The 20,676-nt window shown below is 44.9% G+C and overlaps 3 protein-coding genes across 8 annotated transcripts in view; all 3 read right to left on the reverse strand.

Annotated features, from left to right (window-relative positions):
- Nucleotides 1-3,590, reverse strand: part of LOC308329041 (palmitoyltransferase ZDHHC14-like) — an 84,345-nt gene extending 80,755 nt beyond the window's left edge. The window contains exons 1-2 of one of the 4 annotated variants that reach the window (XM_080783202.1): nt 3,014-3,590; nt 650-1,000 (exon numbers count right to left, since the gene is read on the reverse strand). In XM_080783202.1, the coding sequence (XP_080639328.1) occupies nt 650-900 (251 nt within the window). In that variant the 5' untranslated portion in view covers nt 901-1,000; nt 3,014-3,590. Of the gene's footprint in view, nt 1-649; nt 1,001-1,343; nt 1,364-1,879; nt 1,939-2,014; nt 2,164-3,013 lie in introns of those variants that run through there. The other 3 variants (XM_080783203.1, XM_080783204.1, XM_080783205.1) reach the window with 3 other exon arrangements.
- Nucleotides 3,591-7,077: 3,487 nt separating this feature from the next.
- LOC308329735 (eukaryotic translation initiation factor 3 subunit E-B-like) lies at nt 7,078-8,427 on the reverse strand (the record flags this gene model as incomplete). Its single annotated transcript, XM_080784233.1, has 1 exon — nt 7,078-8,427. The coding sequence occupies one exon, from the start codon at nt 8,425-8,427 to the stop codon at nt 7,078-7,080; it is 1,350 nt and encodes a 449-aa protein (XP_080640359.1).
- Nucleotides 8,428-11,033: 2,606 nt separating this feature from the next.
- The window catches only part of LOC308329979 (AT-rich interactive domain-containing protein 1B-like), a 223,424-nt gene continuing 213,781 nt past the window's right edge, over nt 11,034-20,676 (reverse strand). For all 3 annotated transcript variants that reach the window (XM_080784560.1, XM_080784559.1, XM_080784561.1), the window contains exons 19-25: nt 19,675-20,443; nt 18,023-18,153; nt 16,411-17,035; nt 14,938-15,175; nt 14,135-14,606; nt 13,506-13,781; nt 11,034-13,083 (exon numbers count right to left, since the gene is read on the reverse strand). In XM_080784560.1, the coding sequence (XP_080640686.1) occupies nt 12,613-13,083; nt 13,506-13,781; nt 14,135-14,606; nt 14,938-15,175; nt 16,411-17,035; nt 18,023-18,153; nt 19,675-20,443 (2,982 nt within the window). In that variant the 3' untranslated portion in view covers nt 11,034-12,612. The remainder of the gene's footprint in view (nt 13,084-13,505; nt 13,782-14,134; nt 14,607-14,937; nt 15,176-16,410; nt 17,036-18,022; nt 18,154-19,674; nt 20,444-20,676) is intronic.

The following is a 20,676-nucleotide window of genomic DNA, read 5'->3' on the forward strand; positions in this document are numbered from 1 at the left end:
GTGCTATACTATGCTGGTATAGAGGTAAACAATTGTGGTTAAAAACTCTATGCCTTTAACTTTAAAATCATTATTCATTAATGCTAAATACGAATTCAAACAGTGAAAGAAAAGTAAAACACTGGCTGTGTTGTGCCGATATAGAGGATTGTTTGAAATATTCGAGTGGTCCAGATGTCCAAAGAGGTTGAGAAATGCTGACATACGAGTGCAGCATCTCCACCAACACCTCGAAAGGCCCAGAATTAGCCTCTGGACAGACATACAGACAGACAGACAAGACAAACTGCTTCAGGCAGTGTGAAAGCAGGACCTCATGTCAACAACATAGTCTCGCGAGCCAGACAGTTGCCTCCCACAAATTTCAAATGCTTCCGTCATATGGTCTGGAGCACAGAAGCTCAGAAAATGATCAGAGGATAAAGCGGATAGGACGCCTCCTCCCCGCTTCCATTTTGCCTTTGCAGTTTGCAGTCGCCCAAATTCATCCTAATATAAATCAAAATCATCCAAGCCTATTGCTTGCTGCTTAGCAGAAATGGACATTTAAAAAAATGTAAGCTAATTTAAGACGACAGCTTCCTGCATTCGGAGATTGTGTGGAATAGTTGTCTGGCTACGCGAGACCAACAGCAGCAGCAGTACTCACTCAAACGTGAAGAAGAGGCCACACGTGACCAAGATGAGCACCAGGGTCAGGTAAAACACCCCCGTCTGCCGCGCCATCATAATCCTCCCATCGCAGTAGAACTTGTTCCGGCCCGGGAACGTCTCCCATCGCCTCTTCTTCGGGGTCTTCTTCTTGCTCTTGCTGTAGGGGGTCTCCATGGGCGTGGAGCTGCGAGTGCTGATCTGGCTGTACTCACACTCTCTCATTGACTCGGACACCCCGAGATGCATCAGCCGTCACTGATCAACGCCCGGCCTCCTCCACCACAGCTGGACGCGGACCTGGGACCACCACCAGACCGCCAGACCTCCTGAAGACGTGCCTCCTCCTCTGTGAATGAAAAGAAACCGGGTTTAGTGCAGTGCTCAGTGCAAACAAAGGCCGCCTTCTTCACGCTCGCCTCCTCTTTTTCAAAATGAACACGATTTTCAACTAAAAATAATTGTTATGACTTTCGTGAATGGATTATGCGTGTGCAGTGTGTGTAGGCCTGTCACAATTATTACATAATCGCCTAATCGCAATTATTTGAGATTAAACGCCATTATTCTTTTGCATGAATGTCAAAAATCGTGTATTTTCAAAAATTGAACACTATTTTCAAATCCTAAAAGCCAAACAGAAATGTAATTTCTCCAAGTTCCAGAAAAGACAAACCCAATTAAGTCATTACCATAATCACAATTACTTGAGGGAAGATAGTCTCTCGAGACAGACTGTGACTATAAAGAGGGTGCTGTTTTTCCTTTATTTTGCCAATGGGTACCCGGATTGGAGTGAAGATGAATCGTCATGGTAAAATGTCATAATCGTGACGCACAGCCCTAAGTTAGTTGAGTGTACGATAATGCAATCAAAAAGGCCACCTTCTTCACTCAAAAAATTAACAATATTTCCAAACTAAAAATAAATTGCTAGTAACTTTCTCGATTAATTGACTACATACAGTATAGGACCACACTGTACCATTTGCAAAAAATAATTGATAAAGTATTGAATCAATAATGGTTAAAATAACCAAAATCATTCACCACATTTCTCTGACATTCTCTATTCTAGACGAATCTACACACCCCGTATGGCTGCACGCCTGCACCCCAATAAAATATACAGACATTAAAAGTTATCTTCATCATAATAATAATTCCAACATCTCATCTCACGTGCAACAACTGTACTTATTGTAGCAGCAGACACAGACATACATACAGCTCCGGTGGCTGACTGGCTGGCTGACTCTCCCCGAGTCTCCGGTTTCCTCGGCTAACTTGCTAAAGCTAACATGGCTAACACAGTTAGCAAGTTGTGAGTTTCAGTTATGAAAAACAAAATGTGTTGCCTTACTGGTGGGCCAGTTTGAAACGTTTTTACTGCTTCCTCTCACTTTTACGTGACGTTCGTACGTTACGTTACATTCGTCTATCTGTTTGTTTTGTTTTGGGGTTTTTTTGCTGCTCGTCGCGAGCGTTATTAACTTATTAACGTGATGTTTTGACTTCCCTATAGTGGAGAGAGAGAGGAGAGGTGCGGTAGGTACACGGAGATGATGATGGTGATGATGGTGCGTTCAAGAAAGTGCCGGAATTCCGGAAACTTCGGAAAGGCAGGACTTTCCATCGTGCGTCCTACAGACCTACACGGATATGCTCTGCCGTAAGACGTACTGTAGTGTCGTTCGATTTGATATACCGGTATATATATATTATATATGAATCTAAATTAAATAATAAGTTACTGACTGTATATCCTAAGCTTAGAGTATATATACCTCTATGATCCTAAGGCTATTTGTATTGTGTGGCCAAAAAACATTTACCAAATATAAATATGCGTTAGTAGTTGTCTGACAAACAGAAAGTAATGCAAAGTGCTGCAAATAGAAACTTAAATGCATAACTTTGCTCTGTGTTTACATAAGAAAACAATACCGGTATGATTTATAGATTTTTTTAAATTGTTTTACTTGTTTCCTGACTGTGTGTGTATATAACGCAGCATTGCATGATGTGTGTGCGTGAATAATATGTTGTGCAACAACAACAACAACAACATGCCTGGCTGTCAGACGGTCAGTCTGTCACTGACACACCTGTACATCCACACAACACTGTCTGTCAGTCATTCTGTCAGTCAGTCAAATATTCAGCCAGTCTGTCAGTCAAATATCCAGTCAATCAAATATTCAGTCAGTCAGTCAATTAAACAGTCAGTCAGTAAAATATTCAGTCATTCAAATATCCAGTTAATCAATATACCCAGTCAATCAAATATGTAGTCAGTCAGTGTCACAACAACACACACTATAGCTGTCTCACAGCGAGGGAGGGGGGTTTCTGGTCTTACCAAGGCAGAGTTGTTATGTTGGTCTCGTCAGTCAGGGTGTCGTCAGTTGTCACGCAGCCCTTTAATAATTCCTTATTTATCCAGGTTTATTACGAACTGACAACACCATTTTCAAGTTGAAATCTGAACAAAAGATTCCTCCAAACGTCTAGGTATATAGAAACTACTTATGAAAACAAAAGGTTTAGCCATCCAGAGAGACGAGACGAGCTTCAGATCATCAGACCGCCAGCACCAACATCCTGGCTGCGACCCGGGACCGGCGGGCGCACACGCACAGCACGCAGTCTAGTCTCTGACTGTGACTATATAACATCTACTATGTTGTCGTTATCCTTCGATCCCTCCCCGCTGTGCTATCGTCGCACATCTCCGCCATTCCAGCACGTACGTGCACAGTCAGGAGTCAGGACGTGTAGGCTAGTAGTTGCTCAGAAAAGTTGCCACTTCCCCCCCGCACGCACGGACGCAGACTTGACAGACGAGGCGTCGGAGCAGAAGCTCCGTGATGTTTGGATCCACAGTCAGCGAGCAGAAGGACTGCAAAACAACACACGCGATCAATAGAACACATCGGGGACGGGTATGAGAGGAGAGGAGACCCCTCCTATAAGTCAGACTGAGAACCTCCTCCTCCGCCTCTCTGCTGTGGGGAGGGGGGAGGGGGGGGGGGGGGGGGTAGTGTACTAAGTTGAATAATAATTAACTTATCAAGAAGCATGTTTTTATACAGTGATATATTAATATATTGTGTATACGTAATCAACAAGATTTAGTTTTACATTGATTAGCCTATAGGCCTACTTCTTTATTTGGGTTTTTTATTGATTGAATATTTTTTGCAACAGTTTTGCAAATAGTGCAGTGGTATGACAATGATGCTGAAAGGATAACACAATCAAAGAGCTTGTTTCCATTGTGGTCCACCGTCATATGTATTCAATCCATGTTCCATTAAACTGTTGTAGCCTATAGTAGACTATGGCTGTTTTAGCTAATAAAATATCTGAACAACTATTTTACATTAGATGAAGAGAGCCTATATTAGTTATACGTGGCATGTTAACCGAAGTGAAAAAGTGTGTTGTGTAGGCCTAACTTAATTGTAAAATTAGCTGAACTCAGAGAAACAGAGGGGTTGTGGTTTGCAGTGGTGGAACTGGAAAGTAATAGCCTATACATTTACTGTCTGAAGTACTGTACTTCATCATCATTTTGAGGTACTTTGATACTTTACTGGAGTATTTACAATTTTCAATAGAAGCTCTACAAGCTCACAACGCATTATGAGCTTGTAGATCTGCTATTTTCAAAAGATTTGTATGCATTTTAGACATTTGAATACTTGTGAAATGGGACATGGACTTTCACTTGTAACGGAGTATCTCTACATTACAGTATTGATCATTTTATTTTACTTTTGTCACCAACTGGTTGTTATGTTGGAACTCCCCAAAAGCTTTTATTCCTCAGTGAGAAGAAGATATGGTTCACAAGAATATCCGGTTAGACCTGCTTTGTTCATGTTGACAGTTCCTCAATCACCTGACCTCCTTCACATCACTTCATCGCACCTCCACAGAATGCAAATGTCACCCAAGATGCCTCAGTCTTCTGGCTCACAGTCTCCCCGCAAATTAAGCTATTTCTCTCCTCCTGCCTCCCCTGCCCGTTCTCCAGTGTTAAAGCTGCAATACGGAACTTATTTTTAATGAATAAAACAGTATTTTATTTCTGTATGGAACATACAGCCTTTTTAATTCCAAGGACCCCCAGTTTGATAACTGGTTAGGCCCTATAAGCACAGACCCACATTTGATACAGATATTTTTCTTCTTTTTATTTCTTTTTACCTTTGGGACCTCAATCTACAGTGCACTATAAAATCCACATGCACTGTACTTCCCTACACAGAGTTACAGATCTGTAAGGGTCCAGATTTGGTAAGATTTTGGTTTCTACACGCTCACAGAATTACAAACGGCATTTGGTATTTGATAAGTCAAGCATCCATTTGGTTAACTATCAGAAATGTAGCTTAATTTATTCCAGTTCTGGGGTGGAACATAATCATAAAAGTTACGGATTGCTGCTTTAAGTTAAAGTTGTTGTAGAAATAAATTCTGCAGGAATGAAAATGAACACTTGTGTTCTATCCAAGGGAAGGGGTGTAAAATATTCATTGCATCAGAATCTAAGTTTGAACAGAGAGAGCGAGACTCAATTATTTATTCTCACTGAGTGCAGTAGTAGCCGGGAGCTTTGTGATCAGAGATGTCGCGCAGTAAATGTATAACAATAAAATGTTCCTTTGTCTGCTTGGTTATGTCTCAGTCATAGTGACGGACATGCCTCTATTTAGGACTGATTTTAAAACCCTTTTGTTTTTAAGGCAGTTAATTGTTTAGCACCTTCCTTCCGACCTTTCTGATTGCCTTCCCAAAAATTACAACCTGTCTCCTTTGATTATCTAGTGCTGGCCACCTCGATCTGCCAGAAAAATATTATAAAAAAACATGGCAAAGAAGCTTTCTGCTTTTATGGGCCAACTGGAACAAGCTCCCATTACAAGACTGGCAACTGACTGGCAAATCGATAGCTTTAAAAGAAAGATCAAGACCCATAATGTTTTACTCTTGCTTTTATGGTTCCCTGTAAATGTAGATATATCATATCTTTCAATAGGTAGGGTCTTTGTTGTTCCTTATTGAAGTGTGTACTTAAATAGGTGGCAGGTAGTCTGTATGGTTAAATATGAAAGTGAATGAATGTGACTGTGAGATGATGATCTGTGTGACTACTTGAGGGAATTTGAGTCTGTAATACTTCTATCTAAAGTGATGTAGTGATGTTTTGTCCCATTTTCTTGTATTGTTTTAATTTTGATCTTGCCTTGCACGTTTTTAATATTGTGTTATCTTTATTTTGTTGATCTCTTTTTTATGTAAAGCAATTTGGGCTGTATATTTGATGTCATGAAAGGTGTTAAACAAATTATTATTGGCGTATCAGGTCAATGTCTGAGTCATAGTGACATGCATAAATATATGGGCGTATCGGGTTTGTTTATGGTGATGTCTTGTGTCGGAGTAGTCTCGCGTAGCCAGACAACTATTCCACAATCTGAGAGTCAACAGTCTGTTAACGTGAGACAGTATCGGAGTGATGTGCATGGCCGTGGTCGACCTGCATAAGCCAATTTGAGGATACATCCATGTATGTCCATGTGGGTCCAGATCTAGATCTCTTAAACATTTTTCAGGACCCCAGTGGAGAGATGGATGAAGCTGGGACCCCCACTACATATATTAGATATATTAATATTAAACTTCTTCCATTGATTTCATAGATAGCTTCGGCTTGTTTGACAGCACTATCATCAGTGTGTTAAGGAAAGTTCATGTTAGTTAATGTGCATCTGCTATTTTCTGTGAATTTCCCCTGGAATAGGGATGGCTGTAGGGTCCAAATGGTAACTCTGAGGACCCCCTAGGGGTCACGGACCCCTATTGAAGACCCATGATCTTCTAGATGATTCCATTGTTTAGGCTCTTTATCAGGCCCGTTTTTGCTCTACACTAAACACACGTGTAAGCTTGTAGATTGGCTGGAATAGGAATGCTACTTTTCAAATGGTTACTCATCTTATTAAAACAGTCAGTCAAACGTTATTCCCGAGCTGCAGGCTCGGGTTAGCAGTGTGCTGGCAGTGGATCAAGCTGTGTTTGTGTTGTTGGGAAATTGGTGGACATGATCTGGCCTTTGAGCCCGAGTCCAAGAATAACACAAGGTTGAATCCCAGCCAGCAGAGGCTTCACCCAAAGGAATATGTGATTGTTTGGAATGCTGAACAAGATGAAAGAGCCGTTTCTGTGGCCAGTCAGTGTGAACTCAAAACAAACACCTTGCATATTGAGCGCATACCACTTATACACACAAAAAATATAGTGTTAAAAGTTTTTTATTATTTTTTTGTGTGTTTTGAGCTTGAAGATCTGCTATTTTCATATAAAATCAGGACAAGAATAAACATCTCTGTCCGTCTTCTAATCTATAGTGTGCTTCTAAACGCCACTTTCTTGAACTGCCCAGTTTGTAGTCTCATTCCTGTTGCTGTGCCCCAGCTTCTTCTCTATCCTATGGGCCAACTCTTGGCAGCGTTGGAAGAGGCCCCTGGTCTTCTCAATCACCTGCTGGTAAGGGGACACGGCGTTGTGCCCCATGATCACATGACCCAGGTTAGAGTCTATCTTGGCATCTAGCCTGGCGTTGCGGATAAGATTGACAATCCACTTCTCAGCCTGCTCGGGTGTCATGTTCATCTTGTCTGCCAGCATGCTGATGCTGATGCGGCGATGTATCCTGCAGAAAGTCTCAAAGATGAAGAGCCGGGCGCTCTCAATGAAGTCCTCCCGGCAAGCAACCAGGAAGAAGTCATTCGCAAGAACCGACTCACACTCCCTTAGCTTCCCCTGAGCACTGTCAAAGTCAAAGTCCACGTACAGGCACTCCACAAACTCTGTAATCGGGTCTTTGTAGATGTAAGACTCCTGCTGTATGACTTTGACCAGATCTTTCAGAGCCTGCTGACGCCTGCCGACGTCCTTGTTTGTGACGACCGCCACGGCGAGGTAACGCAAGATGTGAGGGCAAATGCTCTGGATGGCATTGAGGTAGTTAGGCTGATACAGGAAGAGTTCGATGATGTTGTCTCTGCCTCTGGGGTGGTTGAAGAAGACAAACAGTGACCAGTGAATGAGCCATGTCCTCTGCTGGAGAGACTGGAGAGCGGAGCACTGGAGAGCGGAGCTCGCAGAGTTGTTGTCAACGGTCTCTCTCAGGTAGGCGAGGTCGTCCATGGCGGCGTCCCAGTTCTGCATCAGGATCTCGGAGGCCAGCTTTCCCCACAGAGAGCTCAGGGCATTCCTGTCCGCGGCCGGGGCCAAGACACGGAAGAAGTAGAGATATTCAGAGGCCCCAGAGTAGTTTCCACATTCATATTGGAACCTGGCATATCGATACAGGGTGTCCAAGGAGTCCTGACTGAAGTCAAATTTCTCCTCCAGATATTTGAGGAGCATTCGCCCGTCCCTGGAAGACTGCAACTGCCTGGCTGTCTCCGGGTCCTCAAACATCTTCACAATGGGCTCCGTCTCGGACTGGAGCTGCTTCAGTTGAGCCACCACGTCTGCCCTCTTCTCCTGTAGAGCGTGGGGGATCTCCCTGTCGCTGAAGAGGCTTTTGTGCACCTCCATTTCGAAGTCTACCATCTTTGTGTTAACGAGGAGGTCCAGCTTTGCCTGAAGCAGCTCATGTTCATTATATACTTTTCCGGAAAGAAATTCCACCAAGGGGAGCACAAGATGGCAGTCCAAAAAACTGGAAATTGTGGGGGTGAGATCATAATCTGACATCTTGACAGAGATAAGGAACAACCAGTGGTCATATTATATATATATACTGCACTGGCTCTGGTTTTTCCAAATATGGAGATGATTGATGACATCAGAGATCAAAACATGTGAGTGTGTGAAAACCTGTGTGGAAACCCCAAGCAGTTCCTGCATCTGATTGCGAATGCAGTGAGCACTTACTATGAGACCTAGCAGATCATGTCTGTGTGTCTGTCTGTCTGTCTGTCTGTCCGTGTGTCTGTCCCGCTATCCAAATATGGAGTGTGTTGCATCAGCAATCACTCAGCTCCATATATGGGCACAAAAGGGGCCAGGTCCACTCAGCTCCATATATGGGCACAAAAGGGGCCAGTGATTTGTTTGTTGTGGACCTGGCCCCTTTTGTGCCCATATATGGAGCTGAGTGCGTTCGCTTCCCGCGTTCGCGCATCTTACTCGTTCTAGCCCTTGCTTCTAGCCGCAATTTGCAACTCTAGATTTTTTTACAATTGGTTGAATCTAGAGTTGCAATAACCTCCATCGACTTCCTATGCATGTTTTTTGGTTTGTGACCTCCTGGTCTTAAATTACGTTAAACTCACCAACATTGCAGCTGTAGTCCAAGCTTGAATTATCCTCTTTCGATCTGGTGTCGCTTGTTTATCATAAAAGTCCCCATAAAAATCTTGGATTTTTTCAACGTGCCATAAAACAAGACGTGAGGGGGAGCGCTTGTTTAATAGTGTCCCTCCCTCCCTAGGGTGTCGGCCTCTTCTTTGGGTGTCTTACCTGCGCAGGTAAGATTCTATTAAACAAGCGCTCCCCCTCACGTCTTGTTTTATGGCACGTTGAAAAAATCCAAGATGGCGGCTCGGAATAATAGTTGTGGAATATTTTGGACAGAAAGTAGCTCATAACTTTTTTTATGGGGACTTTTATGATAAACAAGCGACACCAGATCGAAAGAGGATAATTCAAGCTTGGACTACAGCTGCAATGTTGGTGAGTTTAACGTAATTTAAGACCAGGAGGTCACAAACCAAAAAACATGCATAGGAAGTCGATGGAGGTTATTGCAACTCTAGATTCAACCAATTGTAAAAAAATCTAGAGTTGCAAATTGCGGCTACCTTGCTTCTATCTTACAGAAGGAAGGTGGCGGCTGGACCGAACAAACATTATTTATGAAACATTGAGACCTTTGTCATTTATTCGGTTCAGGAATATAAAGCAGATTATTTTTAAACAAGTTTTAAAATAATATATAAATAGATTTGTATTATCGTGAGAACAATGGCTTCTATTATCGCCAGACAATTGGACTCGAGTCATAGTGACTCGACTCGAGTCGCATATTTGACGACTTGCGACTCGACTCGGACTTTGAATGTAAAGACTTGCGACTCGACTCGGACTTGCTAACCAATGACTCCCGACTCGACTCGAGACAAGATGACTTGTTTTGTTTAAATTGTTTCCGAGCATACGGTATTTGAATACAGCGTCGGTGTGCAGCGCAACTCCACTCGCACAGTCGCACAGACGCACACTAAGGCAAAACCTTTATTTTCACCACACAGCTGCAGTAGATTGAAAAGTTTCTAACTACCTTTGAGTTAGTGTTGCTGAAAGACACCCAGATCCAATTGTATATTCCATATTTCCATATGTACTAACTAAGTGTGAAGTTGTGTCTGTAAACTAGTGTCAACACGGAAGCACACAGTGACAGTTTTGAGCATGCGCAGATTGCACTGCCTCTGCTCCAGCGTACAGTACAGGGACAAAACGGCCATTAGGGGGAGCCATAGTACAGTGAAATACAGTGGGGAATATCTATTGATTCATTGATTGAATACTTTATTGGCAGAAATGTAATCGGTATAGGGTACAGTCAAACACTGATCAAAAAGGGATCACTGAAAAAAGTCCTTGCTGTCTTGTTTCTGGGTCCTGGGTAATCAATTCATAATCATGACAAGTCACATGACAAATAACAAAATTCAAATTCTAGACTTGACACAACCTTGTGACTCGACTTGTGACTCGGCTTGACTTGCCCACAACAGAAAGACTTGGGACTCGACTTGGACTTGGGACCAAATGACTTGGGACTCGACTTGGGACTCGGACCTGAGGGTTGGATTGACTTGGGACTCGACTTGGACTTGGGACCAAACAACTTGGGACTCGACTTGGGACTCGGACCTGAGGGTTTGGACTGACTTGGGACTCGATTTGGACTTGGGACCAAACGACTTGGGACTCGACTTGGACTCGGACCGGAGCGACTTGAACAATTGTCTGATTATCGCATTGCAACTTTTCAGTTAAAAGCCTGCATTAGCTTGGATTCCCCATCGATGATGTCACTGGCGGACGGGTTTCTGAACTGCCCACAGCCCTCCCATGGTAGAAAAAAAATTGTGGTATGTTATCATGAACATTAGTGAGGACCAATTATATAAAGATAGGTTGAAAAGTGGTGAAGTGGTCCTTTAAGGAAACACACAGGAGCCAAAATCCTGCTGTGCTGCATCAAAAGTTTGTCACGTAATCAAATGCTAAATAAAACTGATGTAAATAACAGCAATCTCTCTATAAAATGAGCAAACAGTCCCGGTATAAGCAGTCGATGTTTGTTTTATTGGTCTAAGATTGTCTGGACACAATGCAACGTCCCGGGGCTTAACAATGTTCATTTGTACATTTATTTGTGACATGTGTGTGCAGCACAGAGTATAAATATGAATACTGGATAAAAGAGACACGTTTCGTCGTACGAAAACAAAAAGGCAGAATTTACAATGAGCTTTTCAGGACATGTCGATTCTTTTTCAGAGTTATTTTTTTGTTGTCTTTGAGCATGTTCTAGGTTCCAAAAAATACACCCATTAACATGAATGGAGGACATTAAAGAAGTGAGATGTTTTTCAGGCTCTATTATGTCCCCACCTCCCTCCCACCCTGGCACTTCCACATTTGATTACCAAAGCGATTGTTTTTTCAGCTATAATACAATGCATACAGGATTATTTTTGTCTTTACATCGAAACATCTGTTATATCTGCCATTGTTCAAATATTTGACCCCAATAACAAAATATGTGTAATAACAATAACAAATCTTACCAATAATAAAAGCATTACTTTTTAATAATAGGCAGAAAGTTCCCGATCAATCTCCTTATTCTTGATTGTGAGGCTGAAATAACCATGTGTGTCCAATGTACAACTGTATATATACATAGTGATGGAAAAATACAGACATAACACAAGGGCTTAGGAAACAAAAGGTAATTTTGTGAGAGTCATTGAGGCTATGATTGATTAGTCAATTGATTTAACAGATGTCTTCTCCCCCAATGCTGATTGGCTGGTGCAACACTGCCCCCCGGTGGTCGGCAACACGTACTGCATGTGTATTTGAAGAGAGTTGTTCTCTAAAAGGGACAACTTGGTCTAGTCCTATTGCACAATGTTATCTTCCAGCGATGGAGACATATACATTTAATCACTTAATTAATACCACAAAAAAATCACTGGTGGTTTTTTCTTCTTCCCAGAAATGGTGACAAAGTTTTTTTCTTCTTCTTCTTCTTCTTCTTCTTTAACTACTGTACAATGTCACAATTTAAATAAATACTCTCCATAACAAAACGGCGATGAGCATGTTCATATTATTAGTGATTATAAAACCCAAGACATTTCAGAGGACTCAACGGAACCACATGGATCAGCACCAACATCTGGGGCAGCTTTGGCTGAGGAACGTAAACAAAACCAGAACAAAACGACACAACAAAATACAAAAAAAAACAAAACAAGAGCAATCCAACGACAGCAGTTATTAAATATTTGTATTAAAATTAGCTTTGAAATCCCAAAACCAAATTTGTACCGGGGCCCAGGAGCTATACATATATAGATACTTTTTTTTGTATATGTGGATATCTTATAAAAAACAAACATTTTCTTTCGTTTAAATAAAAATAGAAAAGCGCAGTAATAACTCGTCTGTCCTCGCGCCAATAAGTTACGCTCCGCCGTACGACGGTTTTGCGTGCTGGAAACAGCCCGACCCGACAAGCTCGCGACGCAGACGGCGGCGCGTGGGGTCCGTTAAAAAAAACGTCCAGACCGTTCCCACTACCCACCGTCACTCCACGGAGTCTTAACTCAGGCTCACCTCAACAAGGTCCTGCTGTCATAACTTCCCAAAGTGGAAGAGTACTTGACAGATAATGGCCACCACGCCCGCGTGCAGCACGGACGAGATGGAGATGTCCAGCAGTCTGCTCTCGTACAGCACAAACTCGGCCCTGTTCTCCGGCACCTTGGACATGGCGAGGAGGGCCTTGGCGGCCCGGCACATCATGCTGACGCTGGGCGGGTCCATGGCGGCGGGGTGGGGGGCGTGGTGGTGGGGGTTCTGCTGGTACTGCGTCATGCTGAGGCCGTCCTCCAGGAAGCCCACCAGGCTGGCCACGCTGCCCTTCTGCGCGGCGATGGCGCGCGCCGCCGTGGCGTCCCCCTGCGCCAGGTGCGAGAGCACGGCCACCGCCATCTCGCGGTACGCCTGGGCCTGCCGGCGGCACACCAGGCGCACCAGCACCGAGAACAGCTTCTCCTGGCGGCTGTAGGGGGGCGTGGCCAGCAGCAGGTCCACGTTGCCGTCCTGAGGGGGGGGGGGGGTCACGGTTATTATTGCACAATAATAAGTCTTTATCACAGTTATTGTTTGAGATAATTATTCATTATTTTGTCATATAATTGTCATAACCGTTTCCATGTTGAAAGATGTTCATCCATTTTTTCTAATGCAGAAATAGCAGATCTACAACGCATCGCATTGTAAGTTTGGCCACGCTATTTTTACCTTTTTTTAAGTAAAAAAATTATAAAAAATGCCAGTAATTTCAGTTATTTATTTGTCGTAACTGCCCTGTGCACTTTTTCATTACGATACGCAAAAGGCAAAACAGAAAAGTAATTTCTATTCAAATATCCAATTTCCAACACAAAAGAAACCACAACTAAACAATCGTCAAAAAATTGTGTGACAAACAATGGTCACCTGATGGTGACACTGGCCCTTACCTGGATGCTCAGCTTGCAGAGGCACTCCAGCGCCAGCCGCTGTGGCGTGAGCGGGGAGTGGGGAAGGGGCCCCGCCGAAGGGAAGGGGTCCCGGGCCTCGGCCGACGGACACACCATCCAGTGGAGCAGGCCGTCCAGCAGGGGCAGGCACACGGTGTCCGGGTACGAGGACAGGTCCAGCTGGCCCGAGATGTTGGCCAGAGTCACCATGGCGTTCTCCCGGAGCGCGCCCAGACAGTCCCACCACCACTGGTCCTCCTCGTCGGCGCTGCAGGGCTGTCACCATCACAACATTTAAAAGTTGACCGTTAATTGTCACACAAATCATTTGCGATTGGGAGATTTAATTGTAATTAAAACGTGCACAGGGCAGATATGACAAATAACTGAAATATGCCAAGACAATAAGACATTACTGGCATTCTTATAAATGTTTTACTTTAAAAATGGTAAAAATTCTGGAAATTGCTGATCTACAAGCTTGTAGATTTCTATTTCTATTTCTATTACTATTTCTGCTTTATTTATGTATGAAGATCTTTCAACATAGAAATTATTATGACAAAAAACAAGCGACGATCTCAAATGACTGCGATCAGACGATTACGTACTAACTGCAACAACCCTACCTCGGCGCTGCCGTGCGAGAGGTTCCCGGGCTCCTGGGCGCCGTACGGCGGCGCGGTGCGGTTCCTCTCGGGGTGGCGGTGGTGCAGCAGCAGCAGCCGGCCCAGCAGCAGCACCAGGGCGGGGTGGCGGGACATGTCGCCGTCGTTGCCCGGCACGAACGAGAGGCTCCGCACGATGTTGGACACGCAGAGGCAGCGCCGGGCCAGCGCGTCCTGCCACGGCGCCCCCGCGCCGGCGCCCAGCGGCGTCTCGTCGGCGCAGCGCGGCTCGTCCTCCAGCAGGGTGATGCCGTCGGGCTCGCCGTCCGGGTGCACCCGGAAGGGGTAGGAGGGCAGCGAGCGGGCCGGGTGGTCGTGGGAGAGGGCGTCCACGCGGGCGCACAGCACGTCGTCGATGGTGGCGGTGATGCGGCGATGAGGCGCCCACGTCCCATCCTCTTCCCCGCCGGCGGCGGTCTTTTCTCCTCCACACCTGGCATCAGGGATGTCACGATTAAGGATTTGTGTTTTTTTGCAGTGAACATTGGAATGTTACAATTGTATTTCTGTTTGCCTGCCAGGCATCAGAAATTGCACAGGACAGATATGACAAACAACTTTTATATATTTTTCTTTCCAAACAATTTACAAAATAGCGGAAATAGTTTAGCGTGACGTGTTGTAAGCTTGCAAATCTGCCATGTCTGCTATTTTTGATATACAGTATGACAATTTTTCAACGTGGAAACGATTGACGATTGTGCAAAAAGAATTGCGATTAGCTAAAATTCAGGCGATCATGTAATAATTGTGACGGGCCTTACCCGGTGCTCCGTCCTGTCCGCCCCTCTGCGCCTGCTACCCGCCGCGGCCGGGGTTCAAAGTGCGTCTGGATGTGAGCGGTGGAGTCGCCCCCGCCCGCCTGCCAGTGGAGCAGCCCGCTGGTGAAGCACGTGGCGTGGCCCAGGCGCTCCGTCATGTCCTCCAGCAGGTCGTCTGTGTGGACGATCTTGACGGGCAGGCGGTCGTACTTGCTGGCCTGTTTGGGCCTGGGCTCTGCGTCTATGGCAAGGTTAATAGAGTTAATAACTAACTAAATGACCAAAGTTCAATATTTTTTTTCATTATTTGAGCTAAATAAAAACTATCATATAAAAAAAAAGATAACTAACTGAAACTGTATTGTCAGTTTCCAAAACGAACTAAAACAAACTGAAATTATAGACAAAACTAGAACTGCACTCTGTCGAGTGCATACTTGCTTGTTGCTTCAAGCAGAGTGCGCAAGTACTTTCGACCGCTGTAAACTGTGAAATCTCAGTATCTCTGTGAAGGAACGTTTGAAATGTCTAATTATTAGGTGTAACTATTTGCTACCTACCTACTTTATGCATGTAAACACCTAGTATTATTAAGTATGGTTCAAGTTTCTATCTATATAAGAAATACAGTTTTATCAATTTAGAAATATTGTGGATCCCTTTTTAGTTTTTCAAAGAAAAATAAATCATTGATATGTGATGAAAAAAAGGTATATAAACTGAATTAAAATATGTTATCACGTATACAGTATAATTATTTTATTATTTATTGTAAATTGTCAATTGTGTGTCAATGTATGTAACCTCAGTATCTTTTGTTGTGTTTTTATTCAGTATTTTAGCTGTGACGTGAGCGCCCCCTCCTGAGATACTTCCGGGTCCTACTTTTGTGTCGCTTTTGTGTCCCCATAGATAGAGTTACCACGAAAGTCTCATTTTACAGACAGGGGCCGTCTTCCCCACGTGGAATACTATCGCCATTTTATTTTATTGTGTCAACTAAATCCTCATTAATGCAAACTAGATTCAACATACTCAAGCCCCGAAATATTTTACGGAACAAATGGACTGTTGCCACCTTCAATAATAATGATAATAATAGTCTTTATTGTTGGAAGCATTAAGACCCATTTGGAAGCATTAAGACCCATTTTAACCCACAATGGCTTCCTTTCTGAAAAATAACGTCATTGTAAAAAGATTCACGCGTTTAGATATTCTATTTACAATGAGACGCGGACAGGAGCTGGTGCCACTTGGACCCGGACGTAACGTAGCACTACAAAATCGGACTTAAATACTGAATTACACAATAGGCCTACTTATTCTGACCGTTATGAATCCTGCACCTGACAAATAACCCAAAGTAGGACAAAACTAAAACTAATAAAACCTAAACTAAAACTAAGCGTTGTCACAAAAAAGAAAAAAGTCAAAACTAACTAAAACTAAACTATAGTGAAAAACTATTCTAACCTTGGTCCACGGCCACGGCCGCCGTCGTCGTCTGGTCCACGCGTTCCTCTTTAATCTCCGTCCTCAACTCTTCTTTTACACTGTCCTCTCTCTCCTCCTCCTCCTCCTCCTCCTCCTCCTTCTCCTCCTCCTCCTTCTCCTCCTTCTCCTCCTCCTCCTCCTCCTCCTTCTCCTTCTCCGGTGTCTCTCCCTGCTGCTCCTCCTCCCTCTCCTCTTCCTCCATCTTCACCTCCACCTGTTCCGCCTCCTCTTTCATTCCACCTATCGCGTGCTCGCGCGGCGACTCGGGGGCGGCGGCCGGAGCTTCTTCCACTTCTCTGTCACCGTTGCCCGCTTGCTCCTCCACCTCCATCTTCTGTTCCCCCGTGTCGCCGCCGGACTGGGCCTGTGGCAGGAGGTTGTGATCCGTTGCGGGGTCGTGATCCGTTTCGGGGTCGGGTTCCAGGAGGTGGTGATCCGTTTGGGGGTCGGGGTCCTGCTGCTTCTCACCAGAGGAGGAGGAGATGTCGCCTCCCAGAGGGAGGCTTTGATGGTTGCTCCCCACCTCGTACTCCTCCAGGATGCCGAAAATCTCCATCAGACAGCGGCGGAAATACTCCACGATGAGCTCCAGGAAACCAGGCAGCTGCAGGAATAAAGTGATATGTGATATATGTTCTTATATACAGTATATAGCCTATGATATACCAGTATGATAATGCCCTTTAAAAAAAGAGAGATTCCCAAACTAGTTATTTTGAGGAGCACTAGTTTTGGTTCACTCAACGTCCTGCGTCTGAGGCTCTTGCCCAAGTGAGCCGAGCAGCCTAGCGCGTCAATGAGCCATTCCCTCTGCTCCTTTGCGAATGTGAGTTTTTGAGGATGGCTGGTTTGGGAATGGCTTGTGCACATGAAAGAAACCAAGGAGTATTATATTTAAAGGTCATAGTAGTACACATTCTAAGCCTTCTTCCTGCACACTGACTGGAGGGGAAGAAGGAAAACTGCAGCTGAGGTGATGGAATGCTTTTATACTGTACGTGAGATGAGTGCAGAGTTTGATCAATACGTCCCGAAACCTAAAATGAGTTTGACTTTTTAGATCAATATATCTTAAATGAATAAAGTGTTTGAAGAGAATTGGACTGTGATATGCGTGTCCAGTGTTGCAAGAAGCGCTCAAGAGTTTTTACTTAAGAAAAAATAGCAATACCATCAAAATATACTAAGATAACTACAAGGACTCAAAATTCATCAAACTTTTTGAAAATAGCAGAACGACAAACTAAAACTACATCTTCAGTTCAGTTCTACTTGAATTTTTCTATTTTCGAACAGCCGAAGGTTAAGTACTTAACATTATGTTTTGTTATACTAATAATATAAGTGTGCAAATCAACTAGCAAAGTTACTATGCCGTTAGTTATAATTTAAAAATAACGTTAAAGTGACTAATAATTGTAGCGGAGTAAAATGGTTCTGCATCCGAGATACATAGCAGTTAAATGTACTTGAGCAAATGTTCCTTTCCACCATTGTGTGTGTGTGTGTGTGTGTGTGTGTGTGTGTGTGTGTGTGTGTGTGTGTGTGCATGCGTACGTACGTGCGTGCGTGCGTGCATCATAGAGGTTACCTGGGAAAGGCAGAAGGAGGCCACGGTGGTGTCATCATACAGCAGGATGTTAATGGTGTCCAGAGCCCATGTGCTCTCTGCCAACAGGCCTGACTTCAATGACATCATCACCCGCCACGCCTCCGGAGTTCCTGCATCCACAGAGATAAATGGACACGATTGACGCCTTTTTAAAATATACATTGTTGATGGCTCACAACTGTGTTCTCTACTCGCTCGTAAAACACAAAGTGAACATTCCGCTGGCTTATGCTGTCTATGGGAACGCAGTTCTTAGAATCGTAATATCTCGGATTCTTCTATTTGGATCAAAACAAGCTTGATTTGCGGTTCATTTCATAAACGATATGATCCCTGGTTACAAAATGTATGTTTTGGGTGAGTTACATAACATTCATGGGACATGTTACTTAGCGTTTTCTTCACTTCCTGACTCTCAGTTTCCGGGTTCCCGTTCTTCACACAGGGAGCGACATAACACCTGCATTCTCCTGGGATCTGCACTTAGTCTTAGTTTTATGGTTGTTTGTACAGTTTGTTGCGTGTTGTTCTATGTCTCAAAGTGGACCACAACGGAAACAAGCTACAGCTTCATCGGCCGATAAGACCCTGCATATTAACCAGAGATTGTATATCGGTCATCATTTCAATATCGTGCATATCTACGCTGTAGTATGATCAAGTAGGGCATTCATGTACTAAAAAACACAAAAAGTTTGAACATGGATATAGGACGTTTCTCCCCCCGACAGCGATGATATGGTTTCCCCCCCACTTTGAAAGCCCTGCGTTGTTCCAGACACTTCCAGACACTTGTCTCTAGACACGCTTCTATTCTGAGATTCACCCAGACAAGCCCCTCGCTGTTATGGAAGTTTGAAGCAGCAGCAACTCCCCCCTTTCAATGAAATAGCTACAAACTATGAAATATCTATATCTGCTGCATGCTGCCGCGGGCATGCTGACATCTACGTCTACACCAGGTTAAAATCACAGCTACACGTTCAGCCATTAAATGTGTCCTACTTTCTGCCACTGCACGCTCAGTGAACTAAAGCTCCACTCTGGTTCATCTCCACCAGGAATACAAAGTTTTTAGGGGGGTTGTTTTAGCTCCCCTTTCCAGCTGTCAGATATTACTAGGGATATAGTCTTGTAACAACCCGGCTGTTGAAACGGAAGTATTTTTCTTTTACAGCGTTGGCTCTAGCAGTCTATGCCAGTAAGACGCCTGAGGGCGAGGTCGCGTGCGCGCATCCGCCTGGGTGACAGCAGACTATGGAATGAATTCTGTACTGGCCATATATGGAGCGTGTCAGGGTTTGATGAGGTCAGATCAGCATATGGAATGTCAGAACACGTCAGCTTCATATACAGAGATCTAAGGGTGGCAGGTAGACCACATGACATGCCCCAAAATATATATCATTAAAAAAAACTACTTGAATTAAGGTGACTGATTGATTAAAAAGGCCTTTCAGCTCAAACACACAATACAAATGCAAGATACAAATAACTACGAATTCCATTTTCCTCTCTCTATTTCCCATTCCAAGTGTGTTTGTCTTATAGTATGTACCACCAGTGCTGCTGTTTTCAGCAATGGGATAATACTTTGCGTGAGTAGATCTTGTTGGCCTATAGGTTCTTACCGGTGTCCTTGGAGGTGATCTTGCGTCGAGGCTTCATCAGGGGCATGGTGGCCTCCACGGAGCCCAGTGGGTAGTTCAGGTCCCTCCTCAGGTTGGGCGGGAACTGGCCCAGGGGCCCGCAGCCACCCTGCGAGCCCGGCATGGCCATGCCCGCTTTGGGCATCTTCATGATGGGGGACATGAAGGGCCCCACCTTGCTGGGCGACAGCCGCGCCTCCAGCGAGCGCTGGAAGGCTCCCGGGCTGTGCGCTCTGGGGGGCAGGTGGTTGGCCATGGACGAGGGGTTGGGGGGGTAGGGCGAGGGGGGCTGGCGCGAGGACAGGGGCATGGGCATGGTCCCCGACCCCGACGACGATGCCATGTAGGGAGCCTGGCGATGCCATTGCTCCTGCCCGGCCCTGCCGTCCATGTCGTCGCGACCCAGCGGACCGTACGGCGCCCCCTGTCGGTTGGGGAAGGCATAGCCCAGGTCTGTCCTGGACGGCCACATGTTGGGGCCGTCGGCAGCGTGGTTGGGGGTGGGCGGGGGGCCGCCGCTCATCATGGCGTGTTGCTGCTGGGCGGCCCCCGCCGCGGGGCCCATGCGGTCCCGGGGGTACGGGTAGGGGAACTGCCCCTGGATGGGCCTGCGCTCGGGGCCGGAGTAGGCGCCGGGGTACTGGCCGTGGTACATGTCGGGCTGCTGGCCGCCATGCTGCATGGCGTACATGTCCCCCTCGTGCCTCTTGCCCGGGGGTCCGTACATGCCCTCCATGGGACGCTTGTAGCCCTGAGGACGTTAACCACATGATGAACCCTATAGCGTCCTCATTCTGTGCAAATAGAGCACCCAAGTCTGACGTCAATGTCAGCAGAGGGCGCAAATCCACAGGTTCGTGTACTTTTTATTTGTATTGTAATCCCCATAGGGGGATTTTAGATCGCCTCATATAAGAACTGTGTTTGAAAAATAAACATGTCATCCCGGCCGTTTCACTCATATGGATATGAAGAATCAACTGA

The sequence above is a fragment of the Protomyctophum bolini genome (assembly GCF_963924005.1).
Source record: "Protomyctophum bolini genome assembly, chromosome: 15".
NCBI classification, from domain to species: domain Eukaryota; kingdom Metazoa; phylum Chordata; class Actinopteri; order Myctophiformes; family Myctophidae; genus Protomyctophum; species Protomyctophum bolini.